At 48.1% G+C, this 17,936-nt stretch overlaps 3 protein-coding genes across 3 annotated transcripts; all 3 read right to left on the bottom strand.

Moving 5' to 3' along the window:
• Window positions 1-107: 107 nt before the first annotated feature.
• J7337_011981 (uncharacterized protein) lies at window positions 108-3,407 on the bottom strand (the record flags this gene model as incomplete). Its single annotated transcript, XM_044829514.1, has 1 exon — window positions 108-3,407. The coding sequence occupies one exon, from the start codon at window positions 3,405-3,407 to the stop codon at window positions 108-110; it is 3,300 nt and encodes a 1,099-aa protein (XP_044676189.1).
• Window positions 3,408-6,615: 3,208 nt separating this feature from the next.
• Window positions 6,616-8,358, bottom strand: J7337_011980 (uncharacterized protein; the record flags this gene model as incomplete). The annotated part of the gene is made up of 1 exon (XM_044829513.1): window positions 6,616-8,358. One exon carries the CDS (start codon window positions 8,356-8,358, stop codon window positions 6,616-6,618), a length of 1,743 nt encoding a protein of 580 aa, XP_044676188.1.
• Window positions 8,359-11,104: 2,746 nt separating this feature from the next.
• Window positions 11,105-12,813, bottom strand: J7337_011979 (uncharacterized protein; the record flags this gene model as incomplete). The annotated part of the gene is made up of 4 exons (XM_044829512.1): window positions 11,105-11,813; window positions 11,863-11,984; window positions 12,040-12,326; window positions 12,375-12,813. The coding sequence occupies 4 exons, from the start codon at window positions 12,811-12,813 to the stop codon at window positions 11,105-11,107; spliced, it is 1,557 nt and encodes a 518-aa protein (XP_044676187.1).
• Between the last annotated feature and the right edge of the window lie 5,123 nt (window positions 12,814-17,936).

Below are 17,936 nucleotides of genomic sequence, written 5' to 3'. Positions count from 1 at the left end.
AGCGACGTCTTTGTGACGTCGATCAAACATATCTTGAAAATGTAGAATTTTTATTATTTTTATATGACTAACAATGACCCGCTATTCAAATCGCTAACTCCGAAATTCTACCACGCAATCCTTGCCAAGAACGACTTGGGATACGTCCTCACGATAAACTTCCTAATCTCATCGACGAGAAGAATACCAAGTCCAAGAGGAATAGGAATGAGCCAGAACTCAATTGGCACAGACTCAGTGTCGAACAAGTTCTGAATGCCGGGTACTTCAGTAACAAAGATGGCGATGCACAGACTGATGAGCATGCTGAGGATCAACCATGGGTTGCGGTGAGCCTTGCTGAGAGGGCTGGCTTGGAAAATACTCAAGCGACGGTTTCGCACGGCAAGAATGTTGCCCCATTGGAGGAAGACAAGAGTGACGAAGTAGACACACTGTCCAGTGTTGTTGAACTTGGTGAGCTCAGCAGCAGTGTAGCCACGATATCCCTCGGTGTAACCTTCAAAGAGGAAGAAGAGCTCCGAGACGGGCATCTTGGCGTACTTCCACATGTAAAAGAAGAACATGGCGTGCGCAGTGATGGTCTCCATGAAACCGGTGAAGAGGTAGGCTTGGGTGTAGATCTTTCTGTTGATGAGATGATCGCGCTTGTGGTTGCGGGGAGGGAGGGAGAGAAGATCGAATTCTTCCTTCTCCATGATGAGGGAGAGACTGAGGAAGAGATCGGTGAAGACACAGATGATGATCATGAGGAATGCGCTCAAGGGAAGAGGAACACCGAACCAGACGTTGAGAATGACAGGCCAGATCTCTGACCAACTACCGGCGGGGAGGAGGTATGAAATGACCTTCTGGAGGTTCTGGAAGACAAGACGACCGAGGCGCATGGCGTCGATGATGGAGTCGAAGCGATCGAGGAGAACGAGGTCAGAAGCTTCAATGGCGACATCGCTACCGGTGACGATAGCGACACCAACATCAGCGGCGCGAAGGGCGGGGGCATCATTAACACCATCGCCAGTGACAGCGACAACGTTATCGCGCTCTCGAAGCTCAGTGACGATACGGAGTTTCTGCTCAGGCGTAGTTCGCGCAAAGACAATCTCCTCATAAGCGCAGACAACATCCCAGTCCTCCTGACTCAATCGGCTGAGGTTCGCACCCTCAAGAAGCAAGCTACGCTTGATGATCTCAGCACGATCGCCCTTCCTGGCTTTACGCTTAGGCTTCTCGCTCTCAGTGATCTGATTGCCAGCGTACAAGCTGTCAATGGTGTCGGGGTCCTGTTGGCAGGAGAAGATACCAGTGTTGCGAGCGATGGCTGCGGCTGTGAGGGCGTAGTCACCAGTGACCATGAAGAAACGAGTACCAGCGCGACGGCATTGCTCAACGGTGGCGGGGATCTCGGGGCGGTGAGGATCGATGATGCCGAGCATACCGACGACAGTGAGGTCTTGGATGGCAGAGTGGGTGATCTCATCGCTGAAACTGTTTGTGCCAGCGACCGCGCGGGGGGTGATGAACTTCTCGCACAAGACGATGACACGCTCGGCACGACGCGATGCGTCATCTTGGATCTCCTGAAACTTGATGCGCGCGTCGCGGGTGAGTGTCTCGACGGAGTTGGACTCAGCGGACCAGTACTTGGTACATCCGGCGAGGAGGATATCAGGAGCGCCCTTGATGATGACGCGGTAGGCACCGCGTTCATCGTCGGATTGGAAGACGGTGAGCATCCACTTGTTCTTGGAGTTGAAGGGGACTTCGAAGATACGAGGGACTGTCTTGCGGAAGCTATCGCCTGAAGGACCATAGGCTGCGAAGCGGAAGACAGCGCTGTCGGTGGCGTTGCCTTGGATGGTGCGTTCGTGAAGGGGTAGATGGTTGGTGGTAGGGTCGAAGGATGCATCGTTGCAGAGAAGGGCGGCACGTTGAAGAGCAGTAGCAGGTTCACTGACTTTGTCACCGTGGAGCAAGTGTTGGAAGTCATCCGAAGAGTCAAACTGTTTGTCCACAAAGGCAACTGAGCTGACAAACATCTGGTTCTGTGTGAGAGTACCTGTCTTATCGGAGCAGATGACGTTCACGCAACCGAGTGTCTCGACAGTGGATAGACCCTTGGGCAAGACATTGACTGCCTTCATGTGACGAGCGACCATCATCAGTGTAAGGGCGACAGCAACAGGCATACCCTCTGGGATGAAGGCGACGACACATGCCATGACGTTGACGAGCATGGCTGGGACACTCATGTAGGCGTGATGATCAACGCGAAGCCAGCCAACCCAAGTGAGGAGGATAGCAAGGGCGAGGATGATGGTCATGCAGACGATGATCATGACGAAACGAGTGATTTCGCGCTGGATAAGGGCAGCTGAGTCCTTGACGCCAGAGGTTGAAGTAGCGATGCGACCCATGACTGTACGACCTCCAGTGAGGATGACAACACCAACACCGTTACCGTTCATAACGGTCGTACCCATGAAGGCAATGTTGCGACTCTCAAGAAAGTTGGCATCCGTGGCATCAACAGCACCCTCGATCTCATCAGACTCTCCAGTGAGGACCGATCGATCAAAGCGAATGTCGCCAGAGTGGCTAACAATTCGGAGATCAGCTGGAACCTTGTCGCCAACCTTGAGATGAACAACATCACCAACCACAAGCCCAATAGTAGGCAAGCTCTTGAGCTCGCCATCACGCTTGACCATTGCAAAAGAAGGTAGCAAGTCGAGAATGGCGTTCATGGTCTTGGCTGTAGACCAGTCCTGGAAGGCGGAGAAGCCAGCCTGGAGGAAGATGACGATGAGGATGAGGACGGCAAGGGATAGATTTTGGTTCGAGGGGGGGTTGCTGAGGGGCTGCCAGCACAGGAAGAAGATGATGGCGCCGACCCAGAGAACCGAACAGAAGCCACCAAAGATGTACTTTAGCGTTCGCTTGATGTAGTTCGTCTTGGGATGAGGCAGCGTATTCTTTCCATCGCGCTCAAGACGCGTCGCGGCCGAACTCTCAGACAGACCAGCGCCGACATCTACATTGAGCTGCTGACACAACTGCTCCGTCTGAAGTTCATGGTACTGCAGTTTCGAGAAATAATCCTCGTCTGTCTTTTGTCCACCCGCTGCTTTGGATTCTTCCGTGGGCTCGGTCTGTTTCGCCTCGGTGACCTGGATGGACAAGGTGCGGTATTCGATCTGAACGCCAGAGTAGGGGGATGTAGGATGGATACGGCTTCGTGAGCTGGAGTGTGAGCGGCGGCGGGATAGGGAGCGCGAGAGCGTGCGGCCGAGGCGGTGTGCATCGTGGTCTTCACGGCCGCGCTCAGGACCGTCTTGGAAGGTGATGCGTTGGATCTGAGCTTCAGGATCAGACTCCTTGGTCCCACGGATGTCAGGATCAGACATGTTGAGCAGAAGACTTCACGAGGAAGCGTCAAAAGGGCGGGGAGAAAGATGCAGAGAGAGAGAAGCAGTGTGAGAAGATGAGAGGAATTCCAGGTATGAGGCACAGCTACGAGTGGTATTAATACAGAACCAACAGCGAGGTCTAGACAATTCTACAGCCCGTGATCATCTCCTGCGAGGCCTCTTCGCAATAAGAGAGTATCCATCGAAAAAACAAAAACAAGCGCTCGTAAAATACCGCAGTTCTGGTGCTGAAACGTGGTGAGTTGTAGTAGTAAGTGAGGCTCTACAAGAGGTGTACATGCTCCGCCAGCGATAATATCGTGTGGTTGACGGTAGGCGCTGGTATGGGACTACAAGCCGGGGGGCACTGACGGGCGCAAAAAGGGGAGACGGGGGTGGACCGTGGAAATGAGTGCCGTAGGTAGGTTAGCTCAGTAGTGCATGTAGTCTGTGATATCACTACAGCGTGGGGACTCAGCCCCGACTCCACAGTATCTTGGTGTGTGCAGGACTGCAGGTATTTGGCTCATATTGTTCTGCACAAGCTGGGACTTGCAATGATGAGGGGGAGACCTGAGAAAAAAAAGGGATCTGGCCTGGCTGACGTGGGTGGTCCTGACTAACCACGTTGGAAGAAGCCGTTTGTCAAGGGAACTTTTGGAACGAGCACCAACTGGAACCGAGCACCGACCCAGAAACCAAGGTCCTGGAATTCATTGCCACGTTTATCAAACCTTGAGCGAGAGAGAGAGAGAGAGAGAAGAGGCTTGGACCCTGAAATCTCACGTTGCATCTTGGTCGGACCCGAAAAGGCACGGAAAATAAGGTCCTCGAAATAAGCATTTTGACGTGGGCGTAGCCGTCTTGGCATGGTCATAGCGTCCTCTACGATCGGGGGCCGGGGGCCAAGTCTCTCTAGGGCAGGGCAGGGCAGTGCATGAATTGGATCTAGGCTCAAGGCGGCATATCATGGTCATGAAACCCCAAACCAACGCTCACATGCAAAACGCAGCGAGCGATCTGTCATTTCGGAAAGAAGCGAATCAGAGACATTGGCCTCTATTGCTCACCGACTCGACGTCGCGGAGGCGGGCTCAGCTCCATCGGAGGCGGACGTCTCCCCCCCCCCCCCCCATCCATTCACTGTAGCATGAAGCCGCTGCTAGCCTCTACCCTCTGAACAACAAACAAGATTTCCCTCTCTCTTCTCCCTCTCATCTCTTCTCTCACTTCTGCATTCGGCATCCCGCCAAAAGGCTAGAACACCGCAGGCTACCAACAGCGGATTCTCTGCCAATCCGGCATTTCCCATTGCTAATCGCGCCTCAAGAACCTGTTTTTCTCTCGTATACGCATCCTCCAATTGCTGACGTCGCATGGCAACTAACTTTTTTTTCCTTCTCGCCGTTCACCCGACGCGCCGTTTTAACCGTGCCCAAGGCAATCTGGACCCGATGCACCAATTAGAGACTTAATGTCTCCATTAAACCAACATTTGTCGCATTGAATTGCATTGCCGCTCGTGAAAATTAAAAGTCACAGGGCGACTGGACGCGTCACACAGGGCTGAAGAATGCTGTGCATCGATGACGGCAAGACCTCAAGATCCAGATTGTCATTGTTGAGAGTGAAAGAGAGTTTGCTGCGCGTTCTATTTTGTTTCTACCCTGAGAGCTTCAATGCAAGCTCTTCTGGGGGTGGCGATGGAGTCTTTTCGGTAGAGCCAATTGTGTTTGGCGTAAATTTTCCGAACCAGGCATCATAGGTCTCAGGGTCCAGGCACCAAGTCGCACTAAGAAAATTTGCTGGAGGTGGATGCCCACGCTTGGGATTTCCTCTGTTTCTCAGCTCTGGTTTGTGAGGTACGACATGCCCTATCGCTGCCGTAGGGCGCCAACGCGACAGGACCGAATTTACGAAATCGCCAATTGACATGGATTATTTGTGCCCTGAGCTAATCGAGATTTATGATGTCATTCTCATCACGAGCAGGTGGTCGGTGCATTGCTTGGCATTATATCCCTGTGTGCTGGTGGTTATGGTAAAGCTAGACTGACCCCCCTGTTATTGCCTGGATAGTCCCCCTGCTAGTGCTAGAAAAGTGGGTTAAAAAACAGAAGATCTAGACTGTAGTTAGTAGGCTATAATTAGCTAATAAAAGTAGAATATAGTCTAGCTTTAATATATAATCTTAAAGTACTTTTATTTATATAATTAATTAAATATTAATATATTAGTAATTAATTAATAATAAATTAATAATAAATTAATATAATTATAATTTTTAAATTTATATATAAATATTTTTTAATTTTTTTAATTTATATTTAATTTATATTTAATTTATTATTAATTTATTATTAATTTATTATTAATTAATTAATAATAAATTATTTTTATTAATAAAAAAGACTTTTTATTAATATAATTAATTAATTATTAATATATTAAATATATATAAAGCTAGACTATACTTTACTTTTATTAGCTAATTATAGCCTACTAGCTATAATCTAGATCTTCTATTTTTTAACCTACTTTTCTAGCGCTAGCAGGGGGACTATCTGGCCTAAGTCAGGGGGGTTAGTCTGACTTTACTATATCCACATGTGCTGAGGGTTTTTTTTTTTTCTTTCTTTTTTTTATTCTTGCTTTGGAGGTGTAGGGTAGTTTGGACTCTTGTTTCGGATGGCTGACTCGAGTGGCTATGCAGCACTTGGTTTCGGTCCCCGCGGGCAGGCCAAGTGATCAGTGCTTGTTACATCGCGAGAGGGGCATGAATGGACATCATTCGTTAATTCTTAGTACGCAGGACACCCAAAGTCAGTGAACGTTACCAGAATCATGTATGTTTACCAAACAGGTTTACCACTAGGCTCTCTCTGCCGGAATAAGCTCACAGCCACAAATCTCAACTGCAAATAACACTTCTAGCCCGCAACTTAGACATCGATACCACGATAACTGACCAATGGCTACAGCATAAAGCTGATATGTTAAGAATTTAAATGATGACTCCTTACAGGTTTACCACGAAAGTTGCATGTCTTTGTCATTGAGCGGATACAATTGCGCAGTTGAATTGTTGACGCGCAAAAAACTACATGATGTAGGTTTGACGAGTCGTGATACCAGAGCGCAATGTCCACTTTGACTTCCAATTAGCAGCTGCTTGACTACCTAAATTAGGACCCCCAAACCTCCATCAATGGTAGAGATCTGTGTGATCCCGCTTGATCGCATCAGCGCCCTTCTCAGCCACCATATAAACCGAGTTCTGAATACGACAGTCCGGAATGACAGGAATGACAGAAGCGTCAATGACTCGAAGATTCTTGATCCCATACACCTGAAGACTAGGGTTCACCACGCCCTGTTCGACGCTCTTAGCAAGACGAGCAGTACCACAAGGATGGAATGAGGTTTGTGACCTATCCAGAACCGTCCTCTTCATAGCCTCGTCATCGTCAAGTGGCATGTCCCAAGGGTATTCGTCCTCAACTATATCCTTAAAACCTTCACCGTTCTTCAGCACATCATAAGAGTACCTGATTCCTTCGCGCATGGCGATAATATCGAGGTCGTTGTTGAAGTAATTCAGGTTAATGTTCGCTTGTTGCAATGGATCAGCACTGTTGAGGGTGACTTCGCCTCCCTCAGAAACAGGACGGACGAGGTCGACCATAACTGTCATGTAACTTCCCTTGTTAGGATGCGGGAAGTGCCATTGGAAAGCACTGCCGAAGAGAGGAATAAAGTCAAGCTCGAAATGGGGTTGACCGTAAGGGCAGAAAGGATCGAGGCCATCATTCGCAGCCTTTGCAGCGCGGTATTCGGGAGACTTTTCAAGATATGAATCAATTCTAGGGAACCCAATCATTTCGAGAAAAGGTGATCCCATTGGCCCAGCATGGCCATTGGCATAAGCTGACATGACCTTGTCCTGAAGAGCGCCCTTGCGCAGGACATGGCTGTCCATGGAGTAACTGTCCTTGATCTTCAAGACGAAAGGAACACCTGGATGATCCAACAGATGCTGACCGACATGAGGCGAGTCAACGAGTAAGGGGATGTTATGCTTGGCTAACTCGGCCTTTGGCCCAATACCGCTGAGCATAAGGAGCTTTGGTGTCTCGAACACGCCCTGAGATACGATGACCTCGCGGGTAGCATAAAGATCAAGCTCCTCCCCAGAGGCTGTGATGACAGTCACTCCCTTGGCAGTACGGTCCGCTTGGTCGATAATAAGACGCTTCGAGTGGACCTCAGGAAAGATGGTGATGTTCGGCTTATCCGCAACCGCAAGAAAACTGCCCGATCGCCTTCCTTTGTAGATCGTGTTGACGCTATGGACCAAACCGCGCATCGTCCCGTCAAAGATATTCTCAGAGACAGGCTCGCCGGTAGATTTCCAAGCCTTGGTGAGGAGATCCCGGAATGGTCTCATCTCTGGCATGAGTTCTGCGTGAGCAATTGGAATCGGTCCTCCTGCGCCAATCTTCTTGAGTTCTGGGGGATATAACCCAGCGTCGTCATGATAAGTCACGCTCTTTCTCAGATAAGGAACAAGAGGTTCCCAAGTCCATTCCTTTCCACCGTACTCCTCCCACATATCGAATGTGCCCTTCGACCCAGGCACCCAGGAGAAATAGTTCAGGGACGAACTGCCTCCAAGGGCCTTGCCGCGAGTATTCGGTTTCTCAATACGTTCATAGTCATCGCGTTTGATCATAGTTGTTTTATAGGCCCAATCGTATTTACTGCCTCGGATGTCCATTGCGAGACCCGGGGTACGGATCTCTTCGTTGTCTTTGGAGGTCCCGATGCCTGCCTCCACGACGAGGATTCGGGCATTGGGGTTCTCGGCGAGGCGGGCGGCGACGATGTTGCCGGCTGTACCGCCTCCGACGATGATAAAGTCGAAATAGGCACCGTTCTTAACAGCCATGGTAAAATAAGAGAGCAAGAGAATATGTCGAGATGTGAAGTTGAGTGTGGTTGTACTGATGGTTGGGAAGCAATAAGGTGTAGGCGCGTGGTCTCTTTATATGCCCGATGATAGTCATCTTCTTCTGTGTCTTCTATCACCCAGGATCTGCTGAATATCAATCGATGCCGAAGCCAATACGCGATTGGCTGAATAGTCTTGCCAGAACTCCTGACGGCATATACAAATGGGGGCGCGTATGGGCCTGTAAACCTTGATGGAACTCGTATCCAATGGCTAGTCCTCTGGAATACACCAAACTATAGCCGTCAGTCCTAGGCGTGACCCCTGCCTTTTCTCTTACCCCAACATGGGAATTGATCGTAGATAAAATATCATCGGATCTTTCGGATCAGTCTAGCTGAAAGATGAGCAGGGAATGCTGTTGTCAATTGCCAAGTTCAGAAGGACTGTTTAACAAGTAACAATCCCTTTAACGATCCTAAAGGCACACATTGTACCCACAGGGGTTTTGGGCCAATTGGGTGATTTTCTAACGCTGAAGATCGTGATAAAATTGGGGGAACAGATATACTTGGTATTACCTATATAATTAGGTGTATCAGAGATATCACCTGTTAGTGAGCTACACATTGTAACCTCACAGAAGTCCTAGCGATAAGCGTATTATCGGTAGATATGATGTCACAGGTAAAAGTGGGTCTTTTTGAGGACGATACAAATTTGTGCCCTTAGGACCGTTAAAGGGATAATATTGTTTGTCTGCTGGCAGCGCGTCCCAGGATCTAGTCAGCTTTGTCGTCTGTAAAGAGTATCCACATAACATGCCCCAAATGGTATTGATTGCTATCCCGTGCACATGCAAGGATGATTGGTACTCCGTGATCGTAAAAGAGCTGAGGCTAGGGGAAGTGAAGCCATAGCTTCGTAAGTAAACATAAAACGAACAAAGAGACAAAGTAATTGATGAAAATCCAGTAAAGTGTTACCTGTCGCTAATGGAGGAACTGAGGCTTCTTATATCCCTTGAGTAGAAAACCACTTTCGCGTAACACAGCACAAGTGCCTCTTGGCTTTTCTGCCGCATTATTGGCCTTGATTGTCAATGTTTAGTCCTTGAACCTGACTACAGGGGATGATGATAAGCCTATTGAGAGTATACAAACTGCCCAAAGTGCTGCCAGAATTCCCCTACTGAAAACCTGTCCGCTCATGAGGAAGAAGAAGTGATACGATTAAAGTTTGGCTTCCACAGCTGAACATCATCCCCCGTGGTATTCTCGGGAATTGAAGTCCTGTTAGTGAAGCCGACCTAATGCCTTCCGTGTCCCTTGATATCACCGTGTGGCTTGAGCTAATGCAAGTCTGTAGATCCGTCGCTCAACAGGTCTGGAAATGATCACCAGCCATCACCGGATTCCGAATGCCGGTCCCGCTAACTACTTCCTTAGGTAAGACTACTAATTCAATAAGACACGCGAGCCACAGAACATCCCGGAAGTCACTAGCTACTTCTGAGTGATTCTTTTCCTCCAAATATGCTGTATGAATTCGCTACGTAATGAGGATATGATTGATTGGATAGGATTTGAGTCTTTGACCATGTGCAAACAGAACTTCTTGGTTGGCATTTATATAGCATACACCGGCTTTTTTTCAGCTCGGATGAAACTACCCTTCACCAACCGCTCTAATAATGCTGGCTCATCTTTAAAGCGCCTGGGAATCATCCATGTCATAGCACTTTGGCTACTTATAGAGTGACAGCATGAGTGCAAGACTGATTGATCATTCAGGCTATGAGGGATACTTCAGAGATTTGCCAAGCCAACACATTGCGGTATCCCAGATGACTGGATTCGATTCGGAAATTGACTCTTTAAACCTTGGAGACTTATTGAGCGTCATTCACAATTGCAATATTGTTGGATATATGTAGAGTGTCCAGGAGCTTCCGTGTCTATTCAGTGGACATGAGACTCGAGCTCCATTCTATATGGGCTACCTATGCAGCGAGTGCTATACAAGCATACCCAACGCATAAATACTTCCTTCAGGTATTACTGGAATCCGGGTCCTTCATTCTTGGCGGTACTCGAGAGTCCACCGTCAAATCATTCAAAGCCAAGTGCAACTCCAAGATGTTGATATCTGCTCCTCTGCTCCTCAACAGAATATCTCGACCTTGAACCATTTCGGTGTCTAGGCCCGAAGTATCTGCAGCCACCTTCAACTGTTTAATCAACAATAAATGAGATCCTCAGCGGTAGGATTAGATCCTGTTTTCATATTCGGTCAAACGTTGAGAGCAGATCATTGGCTGAGTAGTGGTACCAAATCCGGCAAGTGAACTATTCAGGGGTTTAAGGACACAGAATGTCTCAACTAGGGAAGGCCCAGCTGCGCGTTTATGCATTTGCATCTGATTTTAATGCCGGGTGTTTTTTTAATATTGGAAGAGCTTGACTTTGTATCGTGTCAAGCAGTGAACTTTAGCAGAAACCTTTCTTACAGGTGATATTGTTAGTATGTAGATCTCTCACACATAATTTACCCCACTTGGGCGTTCTCACTCAGTCTTGTTATGTCAAAATGTTCGTGAATAACACGAGCCGATCAACGGCCTTTCGCATTTCATAGCTAGTTGATCGATCTGGATCCCGATTGACACCGCCTAAGCCTAAATAATGCATGGATCCCGGGAATGCGAGTCCAACAGAGTCCGGGGGAATTTCTTCAAGGATATTCACTGCCCAGATATCGACGACAATAGGATGTCAGGGGTGAACTTCTCCTCGGGGAAGTTCTGTTCACCGCCACTTGCTCGGCATAAAGTCTCAAGAAGACAGCGCTCCACAGCATACCGAGCGCCACCACTTAAAGACGCAAGAACTGTCGTCATGTTTCGAACATAGTCTGGATCAAGCCCTGTGTCCTCCGAGGAAGTGAAATGGAAAAACAGAATACTATTAAGATTCTCGAGAGAATCATGCCAGGATGGGTGGTTTGCCTCGAGGCAGAAGTTGAGCATATTCAGATTATCCAGCCTTTGGAAACCCCAGTCCCCTTCTTGGTAATTTCCAGCGCCGTGGGGAGACTCGAAATGTGATTTTTGCAAGAGAACGCAGATGAACAGCAAACAGGCAAGCCGGGTGAATTCCAAGTCGCTGCAGAGCTCTGGACGGCCAGTATCCGAATCGTGATCTTGGCGGTGAGCCTTTAATAGTAAGATGGCTTCGTGAAACACCGAGTAATGTACCGGGGTGGTACTCAGGAGGTTCGTTCGGAATGTGCCAATGTCTTGGATGAACGAAACCAGCCATAGGCTCCGAAGCTTTCGTAGATCACTTTCTCTGCCTAGGATGGGACGTGATGGGAGCTCCGAAGGATGAGCGAGAAGTTCTTGAATTTGGTTGGAACAGTCGAACCAAGTTGGTCTTGCCATTAATGAGACCCTGGGGATATTAGCATCTCAACAAAAGAAAGGAGAAATGAGAGGCCCACAGGAACGTCGTTAGCTCAAGCCTCCAGTTACTGCTGAGTGCCGCTATACCGCCACGAGCCTCGACGAGATTCATCAGACCCTTGTGATGGATGATCCACTCAGCCTCGGTTCCCCAGTACCTCTAAACCTCCTGCCATTAGCATTCTAGATTCAAGTAAAAACACATTCAGACATACCTCGTAGGTCAAGAGACGTAGGATCGCAGCCACGACATCATCAGACACTGCACGCTCCGGATCCTGCATCCAGAGCTGAACGATCCTCACCGCTTCACTCTTGAACTCCAGCGCTACTTCTGATTGACTGAACCCTTGCATCCGAGAAAGATGCGCAGCTGAAAGCGCCATGAGTGCATTGAACGATGCCGGATTAGACAGATCAAGGGGCAGCCATACGTCGCGCATAGGGCTAAAAGCCCCATCAAGGGACGGCCCAAACATCATAGCGGCGTGAGCGCTAAAACCTATTGATGATTAGCACTTGTTTGATTTGTTGACTTGGTGATACTCACAGTGATGGAGAAGCTTGTGATGTGTGACCGACAGTTTCATGGGCAGTTGCTCGAAAGGGTCAAGCCTGCTCGACCCCAACGCCAGATTCACTCCTGAGAGTATCTGATTGGGAATGCCTTCCAATTCTGATTGACGTTCGTTGTTAGGTACCAATGCTGTTTCAGATGAGGCATTGGTGTTGAGTGCTGAGCTAGAGGACTCGGAGTTCTCATCAGACACTGTCGATTGCGTCGTGGGAGTCGGTAATAGCGTATGCTGCGTGCGCTTCTGTCTTTTTTGCTTCTCCTCGTTCATCGTCTGTCGTCTATTCTTCCAATGCTCCCGCATAGCATGGCTTCGAAGTTCCCTCTTATTGCTCTCATTTTGAACAAATGCGAATGCTTTTTGTGGGAGGTTTTCGTCACTGGTGTTCTGCGATGAGTTAGAATTGGGCGCCATGATCCTCAATGCCTTATAGCCGAATCATACAATTAACCACAAAAATATGCTTCATCATCGTGAAGAGAGCCGCATCTTATAACCAATAAAGAGAGAATTTTCGAGCGAAATGAGTCTAGATCTTCTGTACGTCATCCGGTAATGCCGACTCTTGTTGTTGATGTTTAAGCTCAATGAGGCTCTGAGATAATGCGGATATTGAGCCCCGGCGTTCGGTATTCGGATTTGGTGTGTTCTTGTGTCTTCTAGAAGGGGATTATAGTATTACCGGTCCGGATCCATCATTGTCGGCCTTTTTTCGGATTCAGCTTGCTAGGCCTCAAGAGTAATAGCTCAGAATCACGACCGGGCCGGTTCCAACATGCGTCCAGCAATCGATAACGATGGACATCTTTATCTTATCGATTAGCACTGCTGATTGCATCCTTATCAATTCTCAGAGTGCAAGACCCCGAGGCTGTTAACAGGCTGTTGTCATCTCGAGGCGAGGCATAACACTTTGCGTAGCTGACCCCACGCTCTTCATCTTCTTTTCAAGGCTAAGTAACCCGGACATGCAGGCCAATTATGACTCATCAGTACTTCATCTTCTGTTTCTTGGACAAGTCTGCGATAGCTTCACCTTAAGTCGAGACCTGTGAGGTTTTGACAAGTCCATGAATAAGCTAATGGACTTACACTGACCAATGGTCGAAGATCAATCTCGGTGGCAAAAACCATTACCCTATATAAGTAAGGCAAAGCTGCTTTTAGATGTCCACCTGACTTTATTCTCAAGTTATTCCTCTGTTGCAGCTAAACCCGAGAATACGAGAAGCGAGTTCTAGCGACAAGCGCCACTCAAAATCTACCTCCACAAGTTGTTCTTCTGCTTAGCACATAGGATCCTCCGGTGAACAATTCTTCGGCTATTCAGAATGGAAGCCCCATCCAGAACAATGGACAGTGAAGACGTAAGGAGAAAGAAGGCCAACTTGTTGGGTCATCCCATCACAGGATTCCCCGGAATTTGGGCTTAGATGAGCAAAAGGACCGCAGAGGGGGGGGAGCACTTCAGCTTGCCCTAGGTCATAGGTCTGTCGAAAACGCGAACTGTTTCCTATTGTGACATTTACAAATGCTTAGTGTATCAAGCTCTATTCTGTTATTCTAGATTTGTTTATTGGCTATCTCCCAAGTCTAAGGTTGAGGCCGCTTCGAACCACGCTTCGTGGTATCTTCCTTCACCTGTGGCCGCAGGCCTTTCACTATGCCCTCGTTATGCTGTATCAACTCCCCCAGAGCCTTTTGAAAAGACGATAATCCCTTAGTATTTGTCTTTCTTTTTCTCGACGATATCGATGCGGTATCGCTCTGCGGGGTATTTGGTGCCCAGCTGGCGCAATGTAATTCGAAGCTGTCCACTTCCGAAGGCAAAGACTTGATAATATCTGAACTCTTCAAGATTTAGATTAGAAAGGGCCCGGAAGAGCCGAAGAGGTTTCGTTTTGACATACCGACGGGAGACTAAAGAGGTCTTGGCATATCATTGGCTCAGTCTCGAGAGGATGTGTCGGTAGATCTGGTGGATAGCTCGACCAGTGTTGTACCGTAACACCAGTAGCTTGGGCTTGAGTGGAATTTAGGGTATCCCAAAAAGTACAGAACCACTGGTATAGAAGGGCAGGCTCGGTTTGTGCTCTTGATAGATGCTCCTGCTCTGTGGGATATGGTTCCTCGCGTGGTGACGAGGATGAGCTCCCAACACCCGAGTCTAATAGGGAGGGTGTGGCAATACACGGCTCGGTAGTGCATCGCTGAGCCGCAGCATGCATGGCCCGGTGCCGCAGGTTACAATCGGAGTTGAGAAGTGCCTGTCCACAGCTGTACATCCCAGCTGAGAGGAAGTAATCGTAAATTTGAGTATGTAATAAAGCGTGATAATCCATATTGGAAGACAGCTGGTCAGGGAATGCTTGCTGGACTGGAAACATGATGCGGCAGTTGAACAATAGAGAGCGTTTAACGACAATGGCAGAACGGGCAGCGGGGGAATAGAGTAAATAGTCCCGTCTCCCCTATTTACCTATTCCAAGATACCGGTATTCTGAGTGAAATTGGCATTCTTGGTGGCGTGAGCTAAACTTGGCACCTCGCGAGAGAACATTCCGATTGCATCCACAAAGTCCCGCCCCCAGAACATATCAAGTGGAGTGTTTCGAGCCGTTGAAACGGGCGATGCAATGAATCGTTTCACAAGCTACCGCTAACAGCGTATTGATTGACAGCTTTGCCACTATGGAACTTCAAACTCGAGTAACTTGGGCATAAATTGGTTGCAGTGAGCCAATTCCCTCAGTAACGTTGCCTACTAATACCGTAGTGGCTATCCCTGGCCTTCGAGACTTGGGTTGGCCGACAACCTTAGTGACAGAAAAGGGGCAAAAGGATCAACCGGAGAATGGCCACAGCGATCGTCTCCTATCAGCCTGCCTACAAACCACTCGAGATATCCCTCACAGTGATAGAAACGTCATTTAAGAAGCAATGTCAATCAGAAGTGGTAGAAGTCTTAACCAAACGGATAAGGAAGCGAATACTCGGATACTTAGTGTTTTCCTCACAGTCGGGCCTCACTTACCCCGAAACATGACGTATGTGGCGACATGATTGGGCGCTGTGACAATTTCCTACACGATAGTTGCCTTCAGGTGCTATTTTGAGCCGCCTGAGTCGTATGATTAGGTCTGATCGTCGTCCTTCGAGTGCGCGCTACTGAAGGGTAGAGCTGCCGGATCAGCATCACCATTGGGCGGTCCGCGGCAGTGAGAGCCGGGGTGGCTCGCTAGAACATTTCTGGAATGTTGTCGATCTTTTATAATTTCAACTTCGCAACCTAGAGCTGAAAGGAGATGGCTTTGCTTTTATATGTGCTGCTATAAACTAAAAGGCAGAGATAGATCAGTACATCCATTTTTGTAGTGTCGAGGTGTCTTGGAAACTGGCGCTGCTGTGTTGTTTGCTTCCAGTAGATGGCCAGAAGAACTCAATTATGATCGGAATAGCTCTATGCCGTACAAGGTTTGCGCTTGACGGAAGCCCCTGATCCGTTTCGTTTCCATGTTTCGTTTTATTGGAGCGTCTGAAGATTGGTGGCCAAAGTCATCACATACAGGTCAGTTCTAATTCGCCGTCCAAATGACAGATAGCCACAGTCCCTTAAGTGGTGAATCGTCGATGGGCTGGCAGCCTATGATTGTTCTTCGGGAAGTGGGAGGACTAGCTGGGATGACTCGCCTTGTTAAAAGCCACTCCGCATAGCGCTATGACTGAACCTTAAAGTTCGCCCTAGCTGCCTGATACAGGTAGACTAAGCTACTATCATCAGAATATCTGGAGCTTCCTTTCCGGACATCCAGAGGATTGGGGACTTGAAAGCCCGCTCTGGACTCTGTCCCTTTCTAAAAGGATCCTCTTGTCACCGAAAAATAACGGCTTTGTCGGTCCGATGAGGTTACTTGACCATGAATGGCCCATCCACTGCTTGCTACGCTGCAAGAGTGTTAGCCTGTTGCTTTCTGCCGTCGGAAACTGTCTATCTAGATCGCATCCTAATGGGTTCATGAATTTGGGAAGTGCTTCATGTCTTAGCATCAATGAAACTGGGATGATTTCTGGAAAATAATCAACGCGGAATATGAAAACTACAAAGCATATACTTATCTCGTCTCACATCTGCTGTTGATAACACGATGCAGTCGATCATCGTAAAAATCATTTTTCTTTTTGCCTAATTATTACTGAGATCCAAGTTATTACAAGCTTGTCTTTCTTGATGTTAATTAGAGTTACATAAGGACATAATATACAATACCGCCAATCGCCGGTTATAGACTGCCCTTATATTCAGAAGGAATTAATGAGTTTACCATCAATATTTTGTCACCTCCCGGGTAGGCTTCAATGATACCGTCTCTTGTGACGGTGTGTGGCTTTGTCATCCACGCCTCTTGACTCTACATCCGCTACCATTTCAAGGATATACTCGGCTTTGAAGTAAACTCTTATTCGCGAAGCTTGCATAAAAGTCGACTAGAAATGCTGATGCCCAGAATCAATCCCAAGCGAGGCTCCGATGACATGCGGAAGTGGTAGTAAATACATGTCAGCTTAACCCGGCCTGTCAAGCCACTTGTTCCAACCCGTTAATCAGCACAGGCGATGCCCGTGAGGCTTAAAATGACGATACCTGGGTAAATAACTCTCTACCAGGTATCTTTCTTTAACAGTCATGGTTCTAAGGATCATCATTAAAATGGACGTTCTGGGTACAATAGTCGGTTGTACACCCCTCGCCCTTGATATCTTCAACTTCGCCATAGCTGAGCTGGAGGGCCGCGATATCGATGCGCTCGTACTCTCTCTAAAGCACGATGTAGCTCTTCTGCGAGACTTTGTATGCATGTTCAGTGATGCATCTCAATCCGAACAGATACTGATCACGAATAAATTCCTTCTCAACGAGATCTTTCTTGCACTCCAACCCAGTCTTGCTCAAATTCACTCTACTATCGCCCACTATGCTCACGGCTTCTCCCGCAAGGAAGGCGGTTGATAAGGTCCACGATTTCTTGTACGGAAAGGCTGAGATGCAAGGTATTAGTAAAGACTTGCTTCAGTGGACTGAAAGGCACCACGCTCGATCCGGCTTATTTTCTACAGACTGGGTTGCTGACGCAAGGGACCGATGAAAGTTTGCCTGGAGATATAAAGAGCACTGCATGAGGCTTTCAGGAGTTGAAAGATCGGAGTCGGAACGTTATCTTGGATGGACTGTGCAAGTCAGAACTGATGGTCACACTTTGTCCGGGAACCGCTTCGTCGCGCATGTTTGCTACTACCAACCAGAAAACCTTCATAGCCGAATTCAAAGAGCACAATGTCTTTACTTCGGTGCGGTATATAAACGAGTTCGAAAGACATGTTGCCGCTCTAGAACAACTACTTAGCGGAAGTGATCCACTCCTCTGCCGGACTCTAAAAGGAGCGGGCTATTTTCATCAACCAAGTCACAGCGCCTTCGGTTTCATATACCAAGTCGCCAAGTTGGCGGTTATTCCAGACGACGCGACGAGACCCACGAC

Source organism: Fusarium musae, chromosome 9 (assembly GCF_019915245.1).
Source record: "Fusarium musae strain F31 chromosome 9, whole genome shotgun sequence".
NCBI lineage: Eukaryota > Fungi > Ascomycota > Sordariomycetes > Hypocreales > Nectriaceae > Fusarium > Fusarium musae.
Note: the sequence above shows the minus strand (reverse complement) of the source record. Positions and strands in the feature narration are given on the sequence as shown.